At 41.6% G+C, this 27,665-nt stretch overlaps 1 protein-coding gene across 1 annotated transcript in view; it reads right to left on the bottom strand.

The window, feature by feature from the left end:
- CSMD2 (CUB and Sushi multiple domains 2) overlaps positions 1-27,665 on the bottom strand; it is a 933,956-nt gene that overhangs the window by 833,481 nt on the left and 72,810 nt on the right. The window contains 1 exon segment of the mRNA XM_006862126.1: positions 20,126-20,342. Within this exon segment, the coding sequence (XP_006862188.1) occupies positions 20,126-20,342 (217 nt within the window).

Genomic DNA, 27,665 nt, shown 5'->3' with positions numbered 1-27,665 from the left:
AAGAACAGAAGATACTTCTTGAAAAAAAGACCGACAGGAAAATTGCAAAACAATAATGGCAGACCGACTGATCACTATAAGAATACGCAAGTTGCTTGCCCAGGAGATATCAAGGTAAGTGGTTGGGTCCCCTCTGGGCAAACCCGTTCCAAGATTAAGACGCCACGGGAATACACGCTCTGATTGGTGACTACTATTGTCACCGATAAGGGGAAGTGAAGGAAAAACAGCAGTGAAGCTGTGAGCTAAGCCCTACAACATTCAATAGACTCCTTGAACCCGGGTAGAGACCTGGTTAGCCAGCAGTGTTGCAAGACCTGGGGACTCTTTGGTCCAGAGTCAGTGACATAGCCACAGAGGACTAGAATGGAGAGTGAAGCATTCAGCTGGTAAGAAGAGAGGGCATGTGCATGAATACCCACACTTGCAGATAATACCCACGTGACCTGGCTTCAATGACTGGATGATCAGAGCTCAACTAGAAGAAGAAAGAAGAGGAAAAAAAGAGTAATCTCATACAATTTGACGAACTTGACCTACACCTATGGATGCAGTAGCTCAAAAGAGGGAACAAATCTTTACAGCAAGGATCATTCCCACCCCTCCATACACAGAGTAGACAGGGATGGGCAACTTGGACATTGGCCACCCAACATGGGGGTGCTTCAAAGGCAAGAAGTGACTGGCTTACAAGCTTTCAAGAAAGAATCTAGATCCAGAGGGTGTGGAGGAAGGTAGACTCTCCACTGAGTAGTATCCAATCTGTCTAGGTGGGGCTGATGAAAGGAGATGCGGATAGGTCTCTTGTGATACAATAGTGAATAATTGTTATAAGGACTGTGTGGGTTTGAAATGTAAAGGTAGATGCTTTGTAACAAAGAGGTGAGTGATTAACTTTGCAGTGTAGGAGCGGAGGTCCCTGGTGCTATCATGGGGGAAGAGCGGAGAGCGGGACCCTACCCAGAGAAGCAGTGATACCTGAGATGGAGGCAGAGAGGATGACGTGGAGAGATGGAGCAGCTGGGGACTTTAGACTCAGAGAGGGAGAGGGGCTGTGTACTGACGACCGGGGGGCAGGCTTGCAGGGTATACCCTGTGGTTGGTTGATGATGCATGGTGGGGACTGTAACCATGGCAATGAAAAGATAGGCAATGAAATGATAGGATGAATGTAAAACTAATGTTCTCCCATGTACACTATCACAGAATTAACAATAAAACATTTTAAAAAACAAAAAAAACCCAAGATTTAAAGCCTCAGGAACCTTAGATGGGGTCACTATAAATCAAAACGGACTTGGTTGCACTTAACAACAACAACAACAATTCTAAGTTCAAGAGCAAGTTCCAGAGTTTCTTCTGACATCCACTCTAGTCTTTTCTTTGTTTCCTGCCTTTTTAATGACCTTTTGCTTTCTTTATGCATAGTGCCCATGATGTCATCCCACCACTCATCTGATCTTTTGTCATTAATATTCAATGCATTGAATTTATTCTTATAACGGTCTCTAAATTCAAGTGGGATCTACTCAAGATTATACTTTGATTTTGGTGGACTTGTTTTAATTTTCTTCCACTTCAATTTGAACTTGCATATGAGCAGTGAATAACCTGCTCCACAGTCAGACCCTGGCCTTGTTCTAACTCATGATACTGAACTTCTGGATCATCCCTTTCCACAAGTGTGGTTAATTTGATTCACCAAGGTCATATTTTCCAACTACTGATCTTTCCTGCTTGTTTCCTACTTTCACATTCTAATCACCAGTAATCGTCAATGTAATTTGACTGTGAGTTTGATCAGTTTCAGACTGCAGAAATTGGTAAAAATCTTTACTTTCTTCATCTGTGGCAACAGTGATTGGTACATGTATTTGAATAGTCATATTGACTAATCTTCCTTTTGGTGGCGGTGGTATGCCGTGGAGTCGGTTGCAACTCATAGTGACCCTCTACAACGCTTCCAAGGCTGTAAATCTTTACAGGAGCAGAAAGCCTCATCTTTCTCCCATGAAGTGGCTGGTAGTTTCGAATTGCTAACCTTGAGGTCAGCAGCCCAACTCATAACCACTACACTACCAGAATGCTTTAATCTTCCTTACAGATGTATGGATATTATCCTATCACTGACAGTGTTGTTCTTCAGGATGGATCTTGAAATGTACTTTATTACAATGATTAAAATATCATTTATCTTCAATTTGCCATTCTTGGCATAGTAGACCCATGTTTTCCAATTCAAAATGGCCAATACCACTCCCTTCCAGTTGACGAATGCTTAGGACTTTTATGCATTACATTTCATTTTAGATGACTTTCAATTTTCCAAGATTCATACTTCGTGCAATCCATGTTCTGATTACTAACAGATATACAGCTGTTTCTTCTCATTTTGAGGTGTGCCACATCAGAAACTGAAGATTCTGAAAGATCTGTTCTATTCATGTCATTAAAGTCTACTCTACCTTGAGGAGGCAGCTCTTCCCCAGTCATATTTTGAGTACCTTCTAACCTGAGAAGCTCATCTTTCAGCACTATGTTCCACAGCTAGTCATAATGTTTTCACTGGCCAGATTATAGGCTTAGAGATTAGCATTTACAAAGATCTTTTTTAGGTCTGGGTCAAGTTCTCAGCCATAACAATTAGCACCCTGGATTATCTCTGCCTGCTCATTTATGACTCCCTCCAAACAAGCTTACTGAAGGCAGAAGCTGTCTTGTTAACATTTGTATCCCAATGTCTAACCCTCTGGTAGGCATTCAATTTGTTGTTGTTGTTGTTAAGTGCCGTCGAGTCGGTTCCGACCCATAGCAACCCTGTACAGGGTTTCCGAGGTTGTAAATCCTTACGGGAGTAGAAAGCCTCATCTTTCTCCCGTGGAGCGGCTGATAGTTTCGAACCGCTGACCTTAAGGTTCGCAGCCCGATTCGTAACCACTATGCTACCAGAGCTCACTGTATAAATGACAGTGAATGAATGGATTAACTAATGAGTTTATCATGGTGTTTGGCACATAATAGGTGTCCAATAACCTCATTTCTGAAGTCCCTGGGAGATGCAAACTTATATAAGTAGGCACTTAAATATGCAGGCACTAACCAAAAAGTTGGAGTCCCGGCGTGCCACTGTGGATTAGTGCACTGGACTGCAAGTCAGTTTGAACCTCAAGGTCGGTGGTTCAAGTTCACCAGCTGCTCCTCGGAAATCCTATTTAGGGTCGTTATGGGTTGGAACCGACTCGACAGCACTCAACAACAACAACAACAGCCAAAAAGTGAAGACAGCTTAAATCCACCAGAAGAGCCTTGAAAGAAAGTCCTGGCAATCTCTTTCTGAAAGGCCACAGCCATTAAAAACCCTAAGGAGAGCAGTTTTACTCCGCAACACATGGCTCGCCATGAGTAAGAATTCACTTGACAGTAACTAGTGGTGGAGAAGAGCAACATTTCTTCTTTCCCCTTTCCAGCGTTCTCTTTCCTTCTCCTCCTCTGTGTGTGTGTCTCAGTTCTAAAACAGCAAAGGTCCTTTCAGCTGTCTCCTGCCCACAGGAGCACATTCTCAAGGCATTCTGGGAAGAGGAACTTCCAAAGACAATCCTATTGATGTGCAAGGCACACACTTTTAGGACTGCAACAGACAGGTCCTCTGAGAACCTCTGCTATGATACATATTCATAAGAAGACAGTAAATCTAGCAAATTTGTGGACTTTTACAACTTCCAAACAGGTGTCTAACTCTAGTTGAGTAAAATCTGCAACCAGCTCCAAATGACTAAAGATGTATTCCACCTAAGGCTGATGACAGCATGTGTATTGCCAGTAATTGAGGGAACGAGTTGTAGTGTTTCCCATAACTTGAGCCTGAATGTCTAAATGAAGGGATGCTTAACTGTGCTTACTGGGTGCAGTAATCACCAGTCATCACCAGTTCCCTATAAAACCACCACTATACAGGGAGGCAGTTTATTAGCAGCGTCTCCATAGATTATGTTTGCTCGCATTCCATTAGAAAACTTCATTCCACATTAAACTGCAATGCAATCGGATGTTTGCCAGCACGGAAAGGCCATCTAATTGTGCTAAAGCAGAGATGTGGGGATTGTTTCAGTAATTCATCTGGGCAGGGCTGACACTGCATTATCTGGAAGGCGCTTTGTTCTCTTCTTGCAAATTTCCAAATTCCTACAGGCTCCCTGGCCTTCAGGACTAGCTCTGACTCCCGTTTCCCATCCTGATCCATTATGAGATGAATCTGATCAGCTTCTATTGTAAATTTAATTTCAAGCAGCCAGGCGCCGCTTTCTGGCACCCTGCGATGTGGCTGCTTGTGAATAGCTCTAGATGAAATGTGAGATGCTTTCAAGGAGATGGCTATGAACTCCTGGTGGAGAAAGGGAGTCATTGAGAGATGAATAGCATCTGCATATAGAACAAGCTGTGTGCACTGCACTGTGCAGATTGGCACCTCTTCATCAACCGTGTCAGGTGCAGCTGTCAGTAAGAGCTTCAGAGAGACAGACAGCTCCCCATTTTGCAGAGGAGGAAACTGAGATTCAGATGGGCTGACTCACTTGCTAAAGGTCTTAAGTCCTCAATCTCTCTCTCTCTCTTTCTCAGGGTTCCTCAACCTCAGGATGAATGACATTGGGCACCAGACAATTCTTTGTTGTTGGGGACTGTTGTGTTCATTACAGGAGGGTTAGCACAGTCTCTGGCCTTTATCTACTAGTTATCAATAGCATCCTGGCTTTAGCTGAGACAAGCAAAAATCAGAAAACAGGAAGCACTGACAGGATACTGTCAGAAAGAAGCCTGCCAACACCTTTAAGGTAGTATAGCCAAAGTCCCCTGGTGTGGTGCTGTGAGTTAAAGTGCTGGACTGCAAAGTCAGTTTGCACAATGGTTCAAGCTCACCAGCAACCGCTCCTTGGAAATTCTATACAGGGTCGCTAGGGTCGGAATCGACTCAATGGCACTTAACAACAACAATCTCCACAGAGAGGAGAGGGGAGACGGGAGGCATGGAACAATGCCACCAACAGCCTCAGCCCAATCTTTCCCAGTGCTGCCATACCTCCACATCTGAAATCCCCTGATCTAAAGGCTTTATGCCAAGTCCTGATGTGGCACTGTGGGTTAATGCTCTGGACTGTAAAGTCAGTTTGAATTGCAAGGTCGGTGGTTCAAGCTCACCAGCTACTCGTTAGAAACTCTATACAGGGTAGCTATGGGTTGGAAACAACTGAGTCGCACTTAACAACAACAACAAACAACAAAAGGCTTTATAGGTGGCCACAAGTGATGCATCAAAAGAAGCATCAATACCCTATAGAACGAGTTACTAGGGACCAGGGACTAGGTTCTAAGAACGGAAGGGCGGGGAAAGATGCAAGCAGTATTTACTGACTACTTACTAGGATCGGTACACAGGTGGTTCACATGCAATAACGCTATAACATGGGTCACTGTCAGCTCCATCTTATAGATGAGACTCAGAGAGAAACCAAACCTTGTGTGAGGACACAGCATAAGGAAATTCAGAACCCAGCTAAGTTTTACTCTAAATCTGCGTTCCCTCACCTTAATATTAGTGCTGTCTCACAGAAAAATACCATCTGAGGTGTTGACTTTGCTGTCAATGAAGAAAAAGGCCAATGCAACATGGTACGTATGCCATGAGAATGCATTTGACTAGAGCGTGTACATCTCTGTATACATTGAACTCACTATCGACTGATCTGCCTTTCTGCTTCTAAACCAGGCACTTTGGAGTCATCCTCTAAATCCTTCCTTTTTCTGATTCACACTCTACAAACCCTATAGATTGTTGTTGTTAAGCGCCATTGAGTCAGTTCCGACTCATAGCAACCATGTGTAGGGTTTCCGAGGAGCGGCTGGTGAGCTTGAACTGCTGATCGTCACCATCAACCGCAGTGATAACTTTTTTCCAAAACCATTGTCATCGAGTCAATTCCAGCTCATAGCAACCATATGAAACAGAGTAGAACTTCCTCACAGGGTTTCCATAGCTGGCGATCTTTATGGAAACAATCTGCCACATCTTTCCCCCCATGAAGTGGCTAGTGGGTTCAATACGCTGACTTTTAAGTTATCAGCCAAGTGCTTAACCACTGTACCACCATGACTTTTTATTCTTTCCCACGTTGTTAAGTGCCATCCAGTCAGTTCTGACTCAGCGACCCTGTATAGGTTTTCCAAGAGGCGGCTGGTGATATCGAACCACCAACCCCGCAGTTCAAACCGACGTCGCAGTTCAGTGCATTAAACCACAGCACCACACTCTCCTTTCTTTTCATTGTTCTAGTCCAGGCTGTCACCCTTCTTGCCTGGCCTTCCAGTCACTAGTCTGATTTCCATTCTAGTACATGTTTCAAACTGCAACCAAATCAAAGAAGTCCTCTGCTTAAAAATGTTTATTAGAAGGACACCCAAGAACACCTCAGCTAATGCCATACTTGTTACTTTGAACAATGTATTGTGCATTAGGTGGAAGTGTATACCTAGCTGATTACTTTTCCATTCACTAACTCATACACAATTGTCCAGTAGCATTGGTTACAATCTCCTAGATGCTTCGGTTAGGGTTATTTTACTCTCTGAGACTATGGTCCTTAAAACTTCAAGCCCATTCATTAGTTCAGTCCCATGAGGTGTTTGGTTATATCTAAGCCATTTCTATAGCTATGTCCCCTATGTGCTCTGTTATATACATATAATGATTCAAGAAACACATCCAAACAAGTATGTAGAGAAATCTACAACCATATTCATAAAGGCATGTGAGTATAGTCCTATACAACATCCTAGACCTATTCAACATATATACCTACTTATGTAGTCACTCACAAATTACTGATTATTATTAATGTTGTTGCAACGTTGTATATATTATATATTTAGCTTGGTTATCTTTTATTCTGTGTATCCTTTAGTGTCTTTCTTTACCTTAATCACCTTGGGCTAACTTGCCCATATTGTGCATTGTCTTCCTTTAACCTTAATTAGCATAGGACAGGACAATACTTAACAACAACTACCTACTTAGCAATTTTCCTTCCCACTCCCTCCCAAGTAGCTCTGGTAGCACAGTGGTTGTGAATCGGGCTGCTAATCTCAGGGTCAGCAGTTCGAAACTACCAGCTGTTCTGTGGGAGAAAGATGAGGCTTTCTGCTCCCATAAAGATTTACAGCCTCAGAAACCCTGTAGTGTTGCTATGAGTCAGACCGACTCCATGGCACATAACAACAACAATAACTCCCTCCCATGTCACATAACCATCAAAAAGCATTTCTTTCTGTGTGCAAAACCTATTCCTGACTTCTATTATAATAGTGGTCTCTCGCAATATTTGTCTTTCTGTGATGAACTTCTGTGATTTCACTTAGCATAATGTCCTTCAGATTTATCCATGTTGTGAGATGTTTATAGGATTCATCACTGCTCTTTATTAATACACAGCATTCCATTGCTTATCCATTTATTTGTTGATGGTCACTGACATTGTTTCCATCTTTTTGCTGCAATAAATACGGGTGTGCATATATCTATTCATATCACAGCCCTTATTTCTCTAGGATACATAGGAGTGGAATGCCTAGATCGTAAGGTACATCTATTCCTAGCTTTCTAAGCTCTCTATGCCATACTGTTTTCCATAGAGATTGTACCATTTTACAATCCCACCAGCAGTGGGTAAGAATTCCAATCTCCCCACAACTTCAGCAGTGTTCCCTGTTTTCTGGTTTTTGATCAATGCTATTATTGCCGGGGTGAGTGTATCTTACTATGATTTTGATTAGCATCTCTCTGTGTGGCATTGTAGGATAAGCAATGGATTGCTAGTGAAAAGGTCAGTGCTTCAAACCCACCAACCACTCCAGAAATCCCATACACAGTCACTATGAATCCAAAAACTTATACAAGGTGGCTATGAGTCGGAACCAACTTAAGGGCACTTAGTAACAATATTGGCAAAAAACAAAGCTCTGGGAATTGACAGAATACAAACTGAAATATTTCAATAAACTGATACAGCGTTGGAGGTGCTCACTCATCTATGCCAAGAAATTTGGTTGACAGCTACCTGGCCAACCAATTGGAAGAGATCCATATTTGTGTCCGTTCCAAAGAAAAACAACCCAACAGATTGCAGAAATCATTGAACAATATCATTAATATGATATGCAAATAAAATTTTGCTGAAGATAATTAAAAAATGGTTGTAGCAATATTTGGATGGGAGCTGCCAGAAATTCAAGCCAAATTCAGAAGAGGATGTGGAATGAGGGATATCATTGCTGACAATAGATGGATTTGGGCTGAAAGCAGAGAATATCAGAAAGATGTTTACTTGTGCTTTATTGACTATGCAAAGGCACTCATTTGACTGTTTGGATCATGACAAAATACAGATAACGTTGAGAATAATGGAAATTCTAGAAGAGTTAATTATGATCATGCTGTTGTTGTTATAAAGTGCCCTTGAGTCAGTTCTGACTCATAGCAACCCTGTATAAGGTTTCTGAGACTTTAAATCTTTGAGGAAGCAAAAAGTCTCATCTTTCTTAAATGAAGCAGTTGGTGGACTCAAACCACGAGCCTTATAGTTTGCAGTCCAGTGCTTATCATTGACTGTGTGGATCATAATAAATTATGGATAACATTGAGAATATTTGGAATTCCAAAACAGTTCATTATGTGCATGAGGAATTTATATACAGCCAAGAGGCAGTTGTTAGAACAGAACAAGGGAATACTGAATTACTGAACAGTTTACAATCAGGAAAAGTATACACCAGAGTTGTATCCTTTCAACAGACTTATTCAATCAGTATGCTGAGCAAACAATTCAAGAAGCTGCATTTTATGAAGAAGCATGTGGCATCAGGGTTAGAGGAAGACTCATGAACATGTCGATGACACAACCTTGCTTGCTGAACTCAAAGAGGACCTGAAGTACTTACTGATGAAGACCAAAGAATATAGTATGGATTGTACCTCAATGTAAAGAAAACAAAACTCCTCACAAGTGGGCCAATAAATAACATCATGATAAAAGGAGAAAAGATTAAAATTGTCATAGATTTCATTTTACTTAGACTTACTTTCAATGCTCATGGAAGCAGGATTCAAGAAATCAAATCTGCTCCATAAGACCTCTTTAAAGTGTTCAAGAACAAAGATTTCATTTTGAGGACTAAGGTATGCCTGACACAGCCATAGTATTTCAATAATCTTATATGCATGTGAAAGTTGGGAAGTGAATAAGAAAGACCATAGAAGAATCAATGCCTTTGAATCATGGTGTTGGCAAAGAATTTTACAAGTGCATGGACCACCAGAAGAACAAACAAATCTGTCTTGGAAAAAATACAGGCAGAAAGCTCCTTAGAAACAAAGATGGTGAGACTTTGTCTCATACACTTTTACATGTTCTCAGGAGGAACCAGTCCCTGGAGAAATACATCATGATTGGTAAAGTGGAGGGTCAGTGAAAAAAAAGGAAGTCCCCCAATAAGATGAATTGACACAGATCTACATCAATGGGCTTAAACATAACAACATGTGTGAGGATGGGCTGGGGCGGGGCAGTTTTTCATTGTATTGTGGGTAGGGTCGCTATGTATCAGAACAGACTCAACAGCACTCAACAATGGCTAACGATCATGAGCATTTTTCATGCATTTGTTAGCCACCTGAATCTCTTCTTTTGGTGAAATGTCTGTTCATAGTATTTGCCTATTTTTAAATTAGATTGTCTTTTTGTTGCTGAGGTCCTGGAGTTTCCTGTAAGTTTTAGAAATGAGGCACTGGTCTGATATGTTGCTACCAAAAAATTTTCCCCACTCTGTAGGTTTTCTTTTTACTTTTTTGGTGAGGTTTTTGTTTTTTACATGAGGATAGGTATTTAATTGTTAGGAGGTCTACTTTTGTTTGTACATGTTGAATTATGTCTGGTATTGCTTTTACTCCACAATTGAGGGTCCCTAGCATTCTTCCTATTTTTCTCTACCACGAGTTTGGTAGCGTAGTGGTTACGAATCGGGCTGCGAACCTTAAGGTCAGCGGTTCGAAACTACCAGCGGCTCCGCGGGAGAAAGATGAGGCTTTCTACTCCCGTAAAGATTTACACCCTCGGAAACCCTGTACAGGGTCGCTATGGGTCGGACCCGACTCGATGGCACTTAACAACAACAACAACGAGTTTTGTAGTTTTCACATTAAGCTTTAGGTCTGTGATCCATTTTGAGTTCATTTTTGTACATGGTATGGGTCTTGTTCCATTTTTCTTTACATGGATATCCAGTTTTGCCAGCACCATTGGGTAGAGAGCCCATCTCTTCTTCATTTAATTCACTTTAACATTTTGTTGAAGATCAGCTGTCCAAATTTGGGTGAATTTATTTCCGGTTCTCCATTCTGGTTCATGGGTCTCTGTGACTGTTGTTGTACTGGATCCTGGCTGTTCTGAATGCTGTGGACGTGTATGAGGTTAAGGTAAGAAGCAAGAGACCTCTTGCTTTGCTGTTCTTCTTCAATACTGTTTTAGTTATCAGCACCTCTTTTCTTTCCAGATAAAATTGTAGATTAGTTTTTTCTATTTTGTTGAAGGATGTTGTTAGAATTTCGATCAGGATTGCATTATATCTATAGATCACTTTAGGTATATTGACCTTTTTACAATGTTAAGACTTTCTCTCCATATTTTTCCATTTATGTAGACCTCTTTTTGTCTCTTGTGTTTTGTAGTGTTCCTTGTGTTAGCCTTTTTCATTCTAGTTAGATTTTTTTCTAGGTATTTTGTCCTTTGGGGGATGCCATGGATTGAATTGTGTCCCCCTAAAAGATGTGTCAACTTGACTGAGCCATGATTCTCTGTGGTATGCTAGTTACGTCATGATCCCCCAGGATGTGATCTGATGTGGTAAACCAGTAAGAGGATTAAGAGTAGGATGTCATTGCTGTTGTTAGGTGCCATTGAGTTGGTTCTGACTCATAGTGACCCTATGCGCAACAGAATGAAACACTGCCAGATCCTGTATCATCCTCACAATTATTGCTATGTTAGAGTCCATTGCTGCTGCCACGGTGCTAATCCATCTGATGGCAGAGATGTTACCCTTTTTTTCACTGACCCTCTACTTTCTCAAGTATGATGTCCTTCTCCAAGTACAGGTCCCTCCTAATAATATGTCCCAAGTATGAGAGATGAAGTCTAGCCCTACTGGCTTCTAAGGAGTATTATGGTTGTACTTCTTCCAACACAGATTTGTTTGTTCTTCTGGCAGTCTTCCAACACTGTAACTCAAGTGTATCAATTCTAAGGTCTTCCTTATTCATTGTCCAATTTTCACATGCATATGAGGCTATTGAAAATACCATGGCTTACACTAGAATGGGGAGTGAAGCGTCCAGCTGATAAGAAGAGAGGGCATATGCATAAGAACACCCACACTTGCAAATAATAACCACTTGACCTGGCTTCAATGACTGGATGATCAGAGCTCAACTAGAAGAAGAAAGAAGAGGAAAAAAAGAGTAATCTAATACAATTTGATGAACTTGACTTACACCTATGGATGCAATAGCTCAAAAGAGGGAACAAATCTTTACAGCAAGGATCATTCCCACCCCCTCCATACACAGAGTAGACAAGGATGGGCAACTTGGACATTGGCTACTAAAAGTGGGGAGGGGGGGGAGGCTGCTACAAAAGCAAGAAGTGGCTGGCTTACAAGCTTTCAAGAGGGAACTTAGATCTAGAGGTTATGGAGGAAGGTAGACTCTCCACTGAGTAGTATCCAATCTGTCTAGACGGGGGCTGGTGAAAGGAAATGTGGATAGGTCTCTTGTGATACATTAGTGAATAATTGTTATCAGGACTGATGTGAGTGTTGGAAATATAAAGGTAGACATTTTGTAGTAAGCAGGGGAGTGATTAAAGAAAACAAAACAAAACAAAAAACCATGGCTTGAGTCAGGTGCACCTAGCTCACAAACTGACATCTTTGCTCTTGAACACTTTTAAGAAGTCTTGTGTAGCAGATTTGCCCAACACAATAGATCATTTGATTTCTTGACTGCTCCTTACCTGAGTATTGATTAAAGGTAGGATGTTGTTCTTGTTAAGTGCCATCAAGTCAGTTCCAACTCATAGCCACCCTGTGTAGGGTTTCCAAGGAATAGTTGGGATTTTGAACTGCCAATCTTGCTTTTAGCAGTCTAGTGCTTATCTTACAGTGCCACACTAGAAGCCCAAGGGTAGGATTTATTGTTGTTGTTGTTAGGTACCCAAGTATGTACTGACTCATAGTGACCCTATGCACAGCAGAATGAAACACTGCCAGGTCCTGTGCCAATCTCACAATCGTTGCTATGTTTGAGCCTACTGCTACCACTGAGCCAATCCATCATGTTGGGGGTCTTCTATGTTGGAAGAGATACAGCCAAAAGCACATCCTTGAAGCCAGTATGGCCAGACTTCATCTGTCATACTTTGGACATATTATCAGGAGGGATTAGTCCCTGGAGAAAGATACTATGTTTGGTAAAATGGAAGGATAGGATGTTGTTGGTGTTAACTGCCACTGAGTTGTTTCTGACTCACAGCGACCCTGTATAGGGTTTCTGAGGAGTAGCTGATGAGTTTGAACCACCAAACTTGAGGTTTAAACTGACCTTGCAGTCCAGTGCATTAGCCCACAATGCCACATCACCCTTAATCCCATCATGATCTTGATATAATGTAAGGAAGATTCCCAGGGGTGTGCATGTGTGGTACCGTGAATTCACATGATATGGCTTTTCTAGTGTAAGTCTTCTTAAGTCCCACCAAATGATTGGGTGGGACCATGAAAATAGAGTATATAAGAATCTAATGCCAGGATTGATTACTTTTGCCATCGCTAAGTTTAAAATGAGCCTTCTCAGAAGCAGGAAAAGATAATCCAAGATCTTCAAGAAAGAAGAGTGTAAGATCCCTGTATGGAAAAGTAGAAGGAGCAGAAGCCGCAATATGAGAGACAGAGCTGCAGGCTTCCCAATGTCTGGACTGAGTAAGGTCGAGTGTGTACCTAGGGACATTTACAGACTGGCTAAAGCAACTTTGTAACACCTGTCTGAGCAGGCCAGAGGCCGAGGGGCCATATGGCTGAGAGGTGGAAGATAAATGAGGTCGAGTGTTCCTGCAACACCGGGGAGAAGATGTATTTCTGACTGGAGAATTTTGGCATTCTGAGTTGTTTCTGATGTTGGATTGTAACTAGTTTACTTCCTTAATAAATTCCATAATGGTGAGTACTGTTTCTGAGTTCTGTGTGACTGCTGGCAGCAGAGAAGGAAGAATGCTGTAGGAGGGACGGTTGGTGTCAGAATAAAGAAAGTTGGAGGGTGGAGGCATGCCTGACCTCTGCCTTGAGTTGATTTTAAGTTTGATTCTGCTCTTCCTTTTGAAGCCAGAGGAAGTCAGAAATGGCTTCCATGTCATATCCGCAACATTCAACACCTTCTTTCTTACAAGAGATAAAAGGAGAGAGAAGTTAGCAGAGAAAGGGGACCTACTGCCACCAAATAAGAAGAGCCAGGAATGGAGGGTGTCCTTTGGACCTAGGATCCCTGCACTGTGAAGCTCCTAGATCCAGAGAAAGATGGATACCAAGACATGTGGAACGCTCCAAGAAATGCTGGACCTACAGAGGCTGAAAGGAGCCTAAGACCTTTCTCCAGAAGCAGTGTTCTGAACTTAAAATTCTAACTTCCTAAACTGTGAGTCCTGATGTGGCCTGGTGAGGCACTGCAGGATAATGTGATGGACTGCAAGGTCAGCGGTTCAAACCCACCAGTCACTCCTCAGAAACCCTACCCAGGGTCACTGTGGGTTGGAAACTGACTCAGCAGCACTTAACAACCACAAACTGAGTGAACAGATTTCTGTTTGTTAAAGTCATCTGCTTGGGGTATTTCTGTTATAGCAGCAGTAGAGAGCTCAGACATAGGATTATTACAAACAGTATTAGCTTCTTGATTTCCTTTATGATGGTGCTCTCTTTGTTAGTGTAGAAGAATTCAGCTGATTTTTTGGATGTTGATCTCGTACCCTACCACTTTGCTGAACATTTTATTAGTTCCTGGAACTTTTTTTGCGCAGTCTCTGTGATTTTCTGTGTAAGATCATGTCTTCTGTAAATAGGAACAGTTTGACTTCTTACTAATTTGGATGCCCTTTATGTCCCTTTCTTGTCTTATTGTTCTAGTTAGGACTTCTGATACAATTTTGAGTAAGAGTGGTAACAACATTCTTAGGGTGAAAATCTTGTTTTCCCTTAAATCCAGGAAGAAGGCTCATCCGTCCCCTCTTGTTTAGCATTGTACTGATGGTTCTACCTAGTGGAATCAGGACAAAATGGAAGAGAAATAAAAGGCATATGCATTGGGAAGAAGAAGTAAAACTATTTAATCACAGATGACACGATCCTATATAAATATACAAAAATCAGTTATATGTCCTTATCTTAACAGTGGACATTCCAAAAATGAAATAAAACATAATGATTCTAATCAAATTCTAATCAAATAGGATAAAAGCCTTTATTAGAGAAATTTCCCATTCAACATAGAGTGCAAATACAACGTGTTGAACTCCCTTTAAGCTTGGAACGTTAAACTGCCACGAAAATGAGCTCCTATCAAATAAGGGAATCTCTCTGTCAATTTAGGAAACTAGAGAAAAGAGACATCGCCCTGCCACAGTCACCAAGATGTCTCTTCAGGAAAGACTAGATTAAGAACAAAGTCAGTTAGAAAGGATGTATGTTAAAGAGTTACTGTTGTTGTTATTAAGTGCCGTCAAGTCAGTTTCAACCCATAGCAACTCTGCATAGCAGTTCCTAAGGAGCAACTGGTGAGCTTGAACTGTCGACCTTGCAGTTCAAATGACTTAGCAGTCCAGCGCATTAACCCACAGAGCCACACCAGGACTCCAGTTAAAATATTTTCTGAAATAGTTGCTTTAACCCTGGTGGTACAGCGGGTTAAGAGTTAGGCTGCTGGCTGAAAGGTCAGCAATTCAAACCCACCAGCTGTTTTTAGGGAGCAGATGTGGCCGTCTGCTTCCATACAGATTTACTGTCTTGGAAACCATATGGTGCTCTCCTATAGAGTAGTTACAAGTTAGAACCAACACTACAGAAATGCATTTTAGAATCAACATCACAAGAAACTAAAGTGTTTTCTTTAGGGAAAAGCAAAAGACAATAAAAAGGAAATAATTATAAGGACACTTAGAATTAGAACACATAAAATTATTATAGAAGAGTAAACATATCCATTATCACCAAAAAATATGAATGGATTAAGCTATTAAATAATGAAGGCTCTCAGGGGTTTAAACAAATTCAATATATGCAGTACTAAGAAACATACCTCTAAAAATGACATGGAAATATTAAAAATCGAAGAATTGGCAAAGACAGACCCAATAAATAAAACACAAAATGAAACAAAGATTGCAATTTTAGTACGAAGGTGGAGTGAAAGGCAAAAGAGAACATTTGAGGTTAAAGGTAATTACTGAGTTGAGAAAAATTAAAAATTTACTCTCCAGATCTAATGCTTAAAAACATTTATGTAGTGAAGAGTTTAGCACCAAAATATATAAAATAAAAACTTAAACTACATGGAGAAATTGACCACAGTGAGAATGAGAGATCAATATATTGCTGACCCATAACAAACCCAAATTAAGCAATAAATGAGAAATTAGAAAAGTTGGATAATATTAATAAGTATGAATTGTTTTCACCCTTCAACCATGAAACTTTTTTTTTTTTTTTTTCAAATAGCTATAGAACATTTGAAAAACAAAACAACAAAAAAATGATCTTATAGTGAAGGGAAAGATTTCAACAAATTCTCCGAAACAGAAATCATAATTTCATTACAATGCAGTAAAACTAAGAAACAAGTTTTTAAGTATAAATACATATTATTTGAAAAACTGAGGGCAAAACCCTAGAGTCAAAGAGGGAAGAAAATCTGCAATTAGAGACTCTTTATAAAATAAAAACTATCCATCAAAATTTATGGGACCTGTTCAAAGTTGCACTTAGGGGGAAATGCCTCTTGATGTTTTCATTATCAAACAAGAAATAATGAAACTAATTCAATTTACAAAGTCAGCAAAAGAGCAACATCATCCTAAGGTAAATGGGAGAAGAGAATGAATAAAGATAAAAGCAGAAATCAATAAGTTAGATAACAGAGAAAAAGCAAAAGTGATAACCTTTGTGTTAGAACTTTCAAAAGACCAATAAAACCAACTCTCAGCAAGATTAATTAAGCAAAAAGCACGAAACCACCAAAATGTACAGTATCAGATCTGAGGAAGAGAATGTAAACTTAGGTACTGAGAAGAGAGAAATGTTGTATAGGAAACTAAGTATGAACATACGTTAATACATGTACGCTGACAATCTCAATAAAAATGAATGATTTTCTAGGCAACCATACATTATAGAAACTGATTCATGAACAGTTAAAACATGATTAACACCTGAATAGACAAATTGCATGCAAGAACATGGAAAACATTCACAAATATTCAAGGGTCCCCACTGAAAAGACATTTGCCAGCTCCCTTCAAAGGAGATCATTCCATCCCTTTCAAGGAGAACTCTTTTCAGTGCTATTTGGACTGTATACTGTAGGCATTTCCCCTTCTAGTGTTCCCCAAGGGCTCTGGTCCCAGGGGTTCTAGGAAGCAGAAGCTCCTTCCAGCCTTCCAGCTCTTCCCCTTGGTGGTCTCTGCATACCCCTTTCTATCCCTGAAATGGATTCAAGTGAGCAAGTTAAGAAGATGGCTGTTAGTTTCAGAGGGTGCAGAGTAAGGTAGAATCTCCACTGAGTGGTTTCTAATATATCAGGACAGGACATGGCTGGTGAAAGGAGATGGGGATAAGACTATTGTGGTACAATAGTGAATAATTGCTATCAGGACTGGATGTGAGGGTTGGAAATGTAAAGGTAGACATTTTGTAGCAAAAGGAGAGGAGTGATTGACTTTGCAGTCCAGGAGGAGGTCCCTGGGACCATCAAGGGAGAAGAGCGGAGTGCAGGACTCTACCCAGAGAAGCAGTGACGCAGAAATGGAGGCAGAGATGATGACATGGAGAGATGGAGCAGCTGGAAACTCTGGACTCAGGGAGGGAGAGGGGCTGTGTGCTGATGGCGGGGGGGCAGGCTTGTGGGGTGTACCCTTTGGTTGTTTGATGATGCATGGAGGGGATTGTAATCATTGCAATGAAATGAAATACAATAGGATGAATGTAAAGCTAATATTCTCCCATGTAAACTATCACATAATTCACAATAAAAACTTAAAAGAAAAAAAAGAAAAAAAAAAAAAAGGTGGCTGAGATGAGGAGTCCAAGAAGGGTCTGGTCCAAACCCTGAGGTTCTACTCCTCAAACATGACAGGTTGTCCAGGGTGGACTGTACAGTGGCCAGGGACACATTCGGGTCCCTCTAAGTCCTCCGGATAACCACAGAGCCTTCTCTGCCATGACCACTTCCTTCAGTCATGGAAACCTCGACCCTTCCATGTCTTAGAAACAAAGCCACAGCAGTCCTCACGTCTGGTGGGTCTTGTGTACCCCCCACCCCATTATGGAATGAAGTATGTCCCACACAAGTGGCAGTCCTAAGTCCTGTAGTTGTAAATATGACCCCATTTGTAAATAGGGGCTCTTTTTGGTTAGGTTAATGTGGTCACACCAGAGCAGGGTGGGGCCCTCCTAAACCTAATCACTTCTGAATGATGTCCTATAAAAAGAGCAGAATAGACACAGAGACACACACAGGGGAAAGAGACCTAGTAAAGATTTGTTTCACGCCTAGGAATGCCAACGAACCAAGGAGCACCTGGAGCTACCAACAAGGAGCTCTACCTTAGAGTCCATGCCCTGATTTAGACTTCTAGCCTTCTTTGGACTCCTAACGAGAGGCAATAATGCCACCCACTTAGTGATATGGAACACAGTCCCGAGTTCATCATACCCCACCATCTCCCTGCCTTTCATCTTTTTCCTGGACCATATTGCAACAAGTTCTAACTAGGCAGCTCCCAGCCTCGCCTCTTTGAATTCACTTTTCCCACAGCAGTCCAGTGCTTACCCTACAGCACCACACCCAGGCTCCCCATTCACACTAGCAGAACATAAAAATGACATCACAGGGTGTTGGACAACCCAGAGTGATGGCACCAACATTACAAGTCCTCCTCTTCAATATGACTGATTTAATCAAGGGCAGGGCAGGCCACATGATACCAGGGTCACCCTTACAAAGGGTTTTGCATGTGCTGTACTGGTGACACAGAGGTTAAATGTTGGGTTGCTAACCACCAGGTCAGTGGTTCAAACCCACCAGCTACTACCCGGGAGAAAGATAAGGCTGCCTTTTCCCATAAAGATTTAGAACAAAGGCCACAGCGGTCCCCATCGCTGGTCGGTCTTGTGTATCTTCCATTAAGGAATGACTCATGTTCCACCCAAGTATTGTGGGTGTCCTAACCTCTGAATCTGTAAATATGATCCCATTTACAAACAAGGGTTTTCAGAAACCCAGTGGAGCAATTCTACTCGGTTCTATGGGTTTGTTTCTGGTTCTGTTTTTGGTTCCTTGGCCTAGAAAGCTCTCCCAGGCACCCATAAGACTCTGCCTTCCCATATTTCAGGTCTCTACTCAAATATCTCCTTATTAGAAAGAGAACCCTGCCACCACTCTCCTTTCCTGTCTGCATACTCTACACAGCACCTGGCATGTTACACATAGTATATATTTCTATGTCGATCTCCCTACTTGAAGGTCACATCCATGAGAGTCGGTGACTTACATTGGTCTATTGCTGTATTCCCAACACCTAGACCAATATCTACGATATAATAAGGATAGGAACCAATGAAAAACTGGTGGAATGAATGAGAAGGATGAGGACTGCAGTTCATTCATCCCAGTTTTACTGAGCACCTACTGTAAAAATACTACACCCTGTTGAATGTCAAAGGAAACTGGTAAACCCAGTCCTGCCTGGGAGGGACTCTTTAGTCCACGGGATCCCAGATAGAGTCCCAGATGTGCTGTCGGCCTCCTAGCCTCACCTCTGCACATTTTCGGGAGGTCTGGTGGGAAGTGAAGAGGACTGACAGCTGTCTTGTTATTGTCATTTGTGACCCTGCTCTAGGAGCCCAGAAGCCAAGGGCTCAGTCAGTCTTAAACAAAGTCCTGAGGTTAAGTACTTGGCAAGGAACCACTCATGAGTGCACCATGTCATTAAAAGCAATTAGTACTTCGGGCTCCCGAGGGCTTGGCTGGTAAGCCATTAACCCTTTGGCTTCCTGGGGTGACTGAAGCCTGGATGGCTGGACAGATGGGCACAGCAGAGCTGGTCGGCGATGACTGAGAACTATGAGCTGCCCGTTCTGCAGCAGGCAGTAGCCTACCCTCCTTACATATGAACTCCACCACTTGGAGGAGGCTCAGAGTAACCAATCCCAGGCCCTCTACAGCTCTCTTCCATCAACATGGGTAAGGTTTGAGAGGGCAAGAACTTGTACAAAGCTCCCCATTTTATAAGCACAGCCAAGGCCACACAATTTCAAGGCAAATTCCAGCAAAGTAAGGATGGTGTCCAAATACAAGACACAAGACATGTTCACTGTCCATCAATATCCAACATACTCACACGTCTGCTGGATCCAAGGGAAGAAAACAAATGCTTCTGTGTGTGCAATGCACACAGATACAATAAGTAGACACACATATTCATGCAAAATCAGTTTACTCAGTTCCCACTAGTCTTTTTGTAATTTTTATCTAGTCTTCCTGAAAGTCCTACTAATCAATCCTACATAATAGATACTTCTAAGCAGGACAAAGGAATTGGGAAATGTTAAGAAGTTAGGAGTTGAGGGGGTGGAGGAACATCCTCATAAAAAGAAGAGGTCTTCATTGATAACTATAAACCTTTCACCTGAGTAAGTTCTTCCTCTCTGAAAGCTAGGCTCAGGGCTCAGCTATTTGCTATGGGGAAGGTATGCAGGATGGTACCTTGTTCGCAGGTTCTCTGGCTGTGGCAGGCCATCAAACACCGACAGGACATCAAAGTCCTCTTCCAGGGCAAAGGACTGGAACACGAGCTGGATCCTGTGCTGGTCCTCTGCGGTGATGATCCACGTGCAGTTGGCGTAGTTGGGGTAGCCATAGGGAAACCCTGGGCTCTCTACTGTCCCATTGGGACCCTGCAGTTGGAATGTGCAGTTCTGGCCTGGAAGAGAGAAAGAGAGTGGTTCATTGCAGTCAGAACTTCCAGAGAGATCAGAGAAACATGTTAGGGAATCATTAACCCACGTATCTGAGTACTTCAATGGACCAGCCCTCTGCTTGGCATAGAGAAAAGAAGATGGGTAGCTTACAGTGACTGAACTTGCTTTGTGCCAGACACTGTCCAGGTAATAAAATGGACACAATTGTTATTCAAGTCTCAGAACAACTAAGGCTCAGCGAGTCTGAAAGCCAGGCTCAACTTCGATTTCCCCTTTGCAACATTAAATGTCCACATGACCATCTCAAACCTTTTCCTTACTCTACAACCTCCTGACTGCCCATGGCCTACTCACAAGTAATGTCTTCTCCCATTTGTCAGAGGAAAACAAGGCTTTCTAAAGGGGATTCTCATGTCTTGTCAATTCCAAACCCTTCCAGTCAGCACCAGGCTGTCCTCATTCTATGCTACACAGGAACCACCCCTCCTCTCCTTCTTTGTCTAAGCCTAGTCCTTCCACATGCCTTGTTATAGGCCCATGGGCTGAACTGCATCTCAAAAAGTTATGTTGAAGTCCTAAATCCTGGTATCTGTGAATGTAACCTTGTTTTGAAATAAGTCTTTGAAAGTGTTATCAGTTAATAAGAGATAATACTGTACCACAAAAAACAAAACCAAACCAAAGCTATTGCTGTCGACCTACAACTGTAAGACAGAGTGGAACAGCCCTCATAGAGTTTCCAAGGTTGTACATCCTTACAGAATTAGAATGCTATATATGTGTCCTGCAGAGCGCCTGGTCGACCTACAACTGTAAGACAGAGTGGAACAGTCCTCATAGATTTTCCAAGGTTGTACATCCTTACAGAATTAGAATGCTATATATGTGTCCTGCAGAGCGCCTGGTAGACTACAAGAGCCGACATCACCAGGACTCCTTACTGGATTAGGATGGGCCTGGTGTGGCACTGTGGGTTAATGAACTAGACTAAAAGGTTGATTTGAACCACAGGGTCGGTGGTTCAAGCTCACCAGCCGCTCCTGGGAAGTCCGATACAGGGTCACTATGAGTCGGAACGGACTTGACTGCATTTAGCAATATAACTCATCTAATATGACTGATGTCTTTATAAAAAGAGAAGAGGCAAAGAGAGGGAGGATTGTTTTGTGAAGACAGAGGAAGAGGTTGGAGTAAATGCTCTTCAAGCCAGAAGCTAAGAAGAGACCACAAGAATTTACAGAGTCTTCAGAAGAACATAGACCAGCTGAAACCTTGATTTTGAACTTCTATCCTCCAGAACTGAAAGACAATAAATTTACTAAGTCACTAGTTAATAGTGAGTTATGGCAGTCAGAGGAATCGACTGTGTGCCTCTGGATTCCATTCTGTCCTGTTCTTCCAGTTTGTCTCTCTCTCCAAGGAGCCTTCCCATTCACTTTAAAATGTGCTCAGTAGACCATAACTAAGAAAAGTATTCCCCATCTACAGCCTACTCTCTCCTCCCCGTCACATCAAGTTTCTAGAAAACACAATCTGTCTATACTTTCTGCCTCCTTTTCCTTTCTTCCCATCACTCTCAACTCCACCTGCCCTGCCTTCTGGTTCTATGAGTCCACCCAAATACATCTGCTAAGGTCGCTGAAAGGTCTGGTGGACATTTTTCAGTCCTCATGTGAACTGATGTCTCAGCTGCCTCTAGTACCGCTGCTGACCCTTCCTCCTGGGCACACTCTTCCCAGGCCAGAACATCTGACTTCACTATACGTGAACATCACCAGCGGTCTGGCAAAAATGTAGGCTCTGACTAACAGAGTCTGAATGGGGCTGGAGAATCTGCATTTGTAACTGGCTTCCTCATGATTGGAAGAACGAACAATTGTGAGGATGGTACAGGACTGGGCATTGTTTCGACATCACTTAACAGTAACAACAAACAATCCTGGTGATTGATGTGAGCCTGCTGGTGGGGGCCACACTTTGAGAAGCAGGGTCTTAAGCTTCATTCCACACCACTGCATGGCACTTCCCTCCATCCTGTAGCTGCTCTTCTTGGTCTTTTCAGGCGCAGTGTTGAGAAGATACCTCCTCTCTCTCTAGTCTAGACGACTTCCCACTTGTACTCTGATGGCTCTCAAATTTACATTCCAGGCCAGATCTCCCTTCTGAGCGCCAGACGTGTGTAAACCTCAGGCTTGTGATGTTCCCTCAGCCAGTCTGTCCTCTCTTCCTTTGCTCCTCTCTCGATGAATGGTATGGCACTTCCATCTCTTAAGCTAAATAAGGCTTACCTATAAGCTGTCCTTGACAACATCCTCTCCCTCACAGCCCCAAGATACATGCTCTTGTATCTATCTCCAACTCCAACCCCTGCCAATCTCTTCCCTGGACACCATAACAGCCTCCCAACTAGTCAATCACACTTACTTTGGCTTGGGCCAACCAACCATCTTTCACACTGAAGCCAGGGGGAGATTTCTTCAATATGGAAATCTGATCCTGTCATCACCTCCCTCCATCTGTCCCAAATCTTCAATGGCTCTTCACTGTTTGTCGATAAGAAAAAATACTTAAGGTCTATGAGGGTTTCTACATGATCTGACCCTTAGTGACCTCTCAGCCTCATACCCACCAACTCTCCAGTGAAACCCTGCCCTGTTCAGTCATTTGCACCTTCCCTACTCTCTTATACCAGATACAGGACCTTGGTATTTTCTGTTCTGTCTGTCTACAATACACCCCCTTCCCTTCCTGGCATACTCATCCTTCAGATCACAATCAAGGGGTCCCTTCTTGGCTAGGTCAATCCCCCTATTATACGTTCTCAGGACACTAATAATTCCTCCTTGTTTGTGCTTACCATAGAAGTGAATTTTCATGCACTCTTGGTGTGGCACTGTAGGGTCAGCACTGGACTGTGAACCACAAGGTTGGCAGTTCAAAACCACGAGATGCTCCTCACAAACTGTATATAGTGTTGCTTTGAGTTGGAATCTACTTGATGGCACTTAACAACAACAACAACAAATGTAATTTAAAGTGTTAAAGAGCAAAGACATCTCTTTGATGACTAAGATATGGCAGACCCAAGCCAGGGTATTTTCAATCATTTTATAAGCATGTGAAAACTGAGCAATGAATGAGGAAGTAAGCAAGATTGCCTTTGGATTATTGAGTTGGTGAAGAATATGAACTATTCCATGGACTTCCAGGAGAACGAACACATCTGTGTTGGAAAAAGTACAGCCAGAATACTCCTTAGAAGTCAAGATGGCAAGACTTTGTCTCATGTACTTTGAACACGTTTTCAGGAGGGACCAGTCCCTGGAGAAGGTCATCATGCTTACTAAAGTAGAGGGTCAGTGAGAAAGAGGAAGACATCAATGAGATGAATAATAATGTAGCTGTAACAATGGTCTCAAACATAACAACAATTGTGAGGGTGGCAGTGTTTCGTTCTGTTGTACATAAAGTGACTATGAGTCTTTCATAGAATACAACATAGTCTTTCATAGAACACAAAAGCATGCAATTTATGATGATTTGTCTTCTCACCAGGATGAAAACTCCACAAGAGCAAAGACTATGTGTGAGTTTGCCCATCTTTGAATCCATACCTGGAATTCTGAAACAAACACATGGTGGGTTCCTAATAGCTCAATACATCCTGTGTTTTTTGTCTGTTATTGTTAAGTGCTGCCGAGTCAGTATCAACTCACAGCAACCTTGCATAGGGTTTCTGAGGCTGTAAGTTTTTGTGGGAGCAGATAGCCTCATCTTTCTCCCATGGAGAGGCTGGTGGACTCAAACTTCCAAGCTTGTGGTTCACAGTACAGTGCTTATCCTACAGAGCCATAACACTCCTTTGTGTTTACTCATTTTTATTCAGTGTTTGGCTAGACATTCTTAAGCGCCTTGCATATATTGACTTGTTTAATCACAACAACCCTAGAAGGTAGAGACTATTAATATCATCTCTATTTTACAGAGGAAGAACTAAGGCAAAGAGAAATTAAGGAACTGGGTCAAAGTCAAACTGATATTCAGAGGAGGGATTCAAACACAAGAAGTCTAACTTCAGATCCACTTTCTTAACCACTACGCAGATAAACTGATTCAACACTAATTTTTTTAAACTCCATTTAACTGACAAAGGACAGCTAATCTCTAGTAATATTAAGAAATCTTTCAACATAAAGTATTCCATTAAAGGGAAAAAAATTAAGGCCTTCTGAATAAATGTTAAAAGGGCATTTAATAAAATTAGACATGTAGCCTTGATTATAATAAATATTCTAACTAGGAAAATGAATATTTCCTTACCACAAGAAAGCACCCTTTTTGGAACAATAGGCAGCATTATACTTATCGTGAAACACCTGATTATGACCATGTGCCAGATAGAGATGCCATTATCACCCCTGGGAATTAATGCTTTATTGAAGGAGCGAAACCATGCAACTAAGAGAAATAAATGAAAAGAGGAAGCAGAACTATGGTTTGCAGATGATATTAATATACTTAGAAAACCCAGGATAATCAATTCTAAAGCAACTAGAACTAATAAGAAATTTGAGTAAAATTTTGGCATTGTTAAGTGCCGTCAAGTTGGTTCAGACTCACAATGACCCTGTATAAGATTTCCAAGGAGCAGCTGATGGGTTTGAACCAATGACCTTGTGGTTTCCATACAGTGCCACACCAGGAATCCCTCAGTAAAATCTTGCTGTTGTTAAGTGCCATCGAACCGGTTCCAATACATAGTGACCCTGTATAGAGTTTCCGAGGAGCAGCTGGTGAGCTTGAACTGCCAAACCTGAAGTGCAAACGGGCTTTGCAGTCCAATCCATTAGCCCAAAGCACCACACTAGGACTCCTTCAGTAAAACATTCAGATGCAAAATAAAAATATAAATATCAATAGTATTCCTGTCTACCAGCAACAAATACAAATATATAGATATCTTGATAGGACTGTAAATATAAAGAAAGATTGTTGCTGTTGTTAGGTGCCATTGAGTCAGTACCAACCCATAGCGACCTTATGCACAGCAGAATGAAACACTGCCTGATCCTGGGCCAACCTCACTACTGTTGTCACACTTGAGTCCATCGATGCTGCCACTTGGTCAATCCATCTCATTGGGGTCTTCCTCTTTTTCTCTGACCCTCCACCTTACCAAGCATGATATACTTCTCTAGCAACTGGTCCCTCCTGACAATATGTCCGAAGTATAAGAGATGAATTTGATAGAAAGAAAACCCAGGGTAATCAATTCTAAAGCAAATAAAACTAATAAGAAATTTGAGTAAAATTTTGTCATTGTTAAGTGCTGTCAACTCAGTTCTGACTCACAGTGAACCCATATGGGGTTTCCAAGCAGCTCCTAGGTTTGAACTGTCAACCTTGTGGTTAGCAGTCCAGTGCTTATCCTACAGCACTACACCAGGACTCATATAATAAATGGAAATAATTTAATAAGAAATGTACAGGCATCATATAAAGATAATATTTACATTTGAATCATTGCAGCAACAGCATAATTTTGAACAAAAAAATTAACCATTGAATGGATGATATTTCTTCCCCAAGTTAATTAATAAGATTTTAATGCAATTCAAATTGAAAACCAAATGGCTTCTAGTTACAGACAGTGCATTTTTTTTTTTTTTTTAAAGCAGTAAATTCAGTAGTCTCAAGTTACAAGAGACTAAACAACATCACCAAACAGCACTTCTGAAAATGGTGTACAGGTGGTGTAAGGGCAGACTATGTTTCAAAAAGAGGCTGTGGAACGAGGGATATCACTATTGATGTCTGATGGATCTTGGCTAAAAGCAGAGAATGTCAGAAAGATATTTATCTGTGCTTTATTGACTACACAAAGGCTTTTGATTGTGTGCATCATGGCACGCTATGGACAACATTGTGAAGTATGAGTATTCCGGAACACTTAATTTTGCTCATGAGGAATCTGTACATGGACTAAGAGGCAGTTGCTCGAGCAGAGCATGGGAACACTGACTGGTTTAAAATTAATAAAGGTGTACGACAAGGTTGTATTCTTTCACCATACTTAGTCAACCTGTATGCTGAGCAACTAATCCGAGAAGTTGGGTTCTATGAAGAAAAATGTGGCATCAGGATTGGAGGAAGACTTATTAACAACCTGTGATATGCAGATGATACAACCTTGCTTGCTGAAAGTGAAGAGGACTTAAAATATTTATTGATGAAGATCAAAGAGCACAGTCTTTGGTATGGATTACATCTCAATGTAAAGAAAACAAAAATCCTCACCACTGTACCAATAAACAAAATTCTTATCAATGGAGAAAAGATTGAAGTTATCAAGGACTTCATTCTTCTTGGATCAACTATCAACATTCATGGAAGCAGCAGTCAAGAGATCAAATGATGTACTGCATTAGGTAAATCTGCTGCACTTTTTTAAAGTGTTGAAGAGCAAAGATGTCAGCTTGAGGACTATGGTGCACCTGACCCAAGTCATGGTATTTTCAATAACCTCATATGCATGTGAAAGCTGGACAGTGAATAATGAAGACCGTAGAAGAATTGATGCTTTTGAGTTATGGTGTTGGAGGAGAATATTGAAAGTGCCATGGGCTGACAAAAGAACCAATAGATCCATTTTGGAAGAAGTGCAGCCAGAGTGCTCCTTGGAGGCCAGGATGGCAAAACATTGTCTCTCATACTTCAGACATATTGTCAGGAGGGACCCGTCGCTGGAGAAGGATATGTTTGGTAAGGTGGAGGGTCAGAGAAAAAGAAGACCCCCAGAGAGGTGGATTGGCCAAGTGACAGCATCAATGGGTTTAAGCGTGGCAATGATTGTGAGGTTGGCCCAGGATCAGGCAGTGTTTCATTCTGTTGTGCATAAGGTCACTATGAGTCAGTACCGACTCGATGGCACCTAACAACAATGTTTCAAAGGAAAACAGGGTACCTATATTCAAGAGCTGTTGTAACGCACATTGTTGTTGTGGTTGTGTTGCTGTGCAGCAGCCCACTCAGGGACTAGAACTGCTCCATAGGGTTTTCTTGACTATAATGTTTATGGAAGCAGTTTGCCAGGCCTTTTCTCTGAGGAGCCACTGGGTGAGTTCAAACCATCAAACTTTGAGTTAGCAGCTCTTTGTACTCACACAATTCAGGTTCCCTTTAATGGGCATAAAAATTGAAATGCATAAAAAATCAATGGGAAAAGGGAAAAAAATCATTGCAGGGACAATTCAACTTATACCCTATACTAAAATAAATTCCAGATTAAGAGTTACATATTAAAAAAAAATTTTAATCAAATGATA

This window comes from Chrysochloris asiatica, unplaced genomic scaffold (genome assembly GCF_000296735.1).
Source record: "Chrysochloris asiatica unplaced genomic scaffold, ChrAsi1.0 scaffold00047, whole genome shotgun sequence".
Classification (NCBI taxonomy): domain Eukaryota; kingdom Metazoa; phylum Chordata; class Mammalia; order Afrosoricida; family Chrysochloridae; genus Chrysochloris; species Chrysochloris asiatica.
The sequence above is the reverse complement of the archived record's forward strand: the minus strand, read 5'-3'. Positions and strand labels throughout refer to the sequence as shown.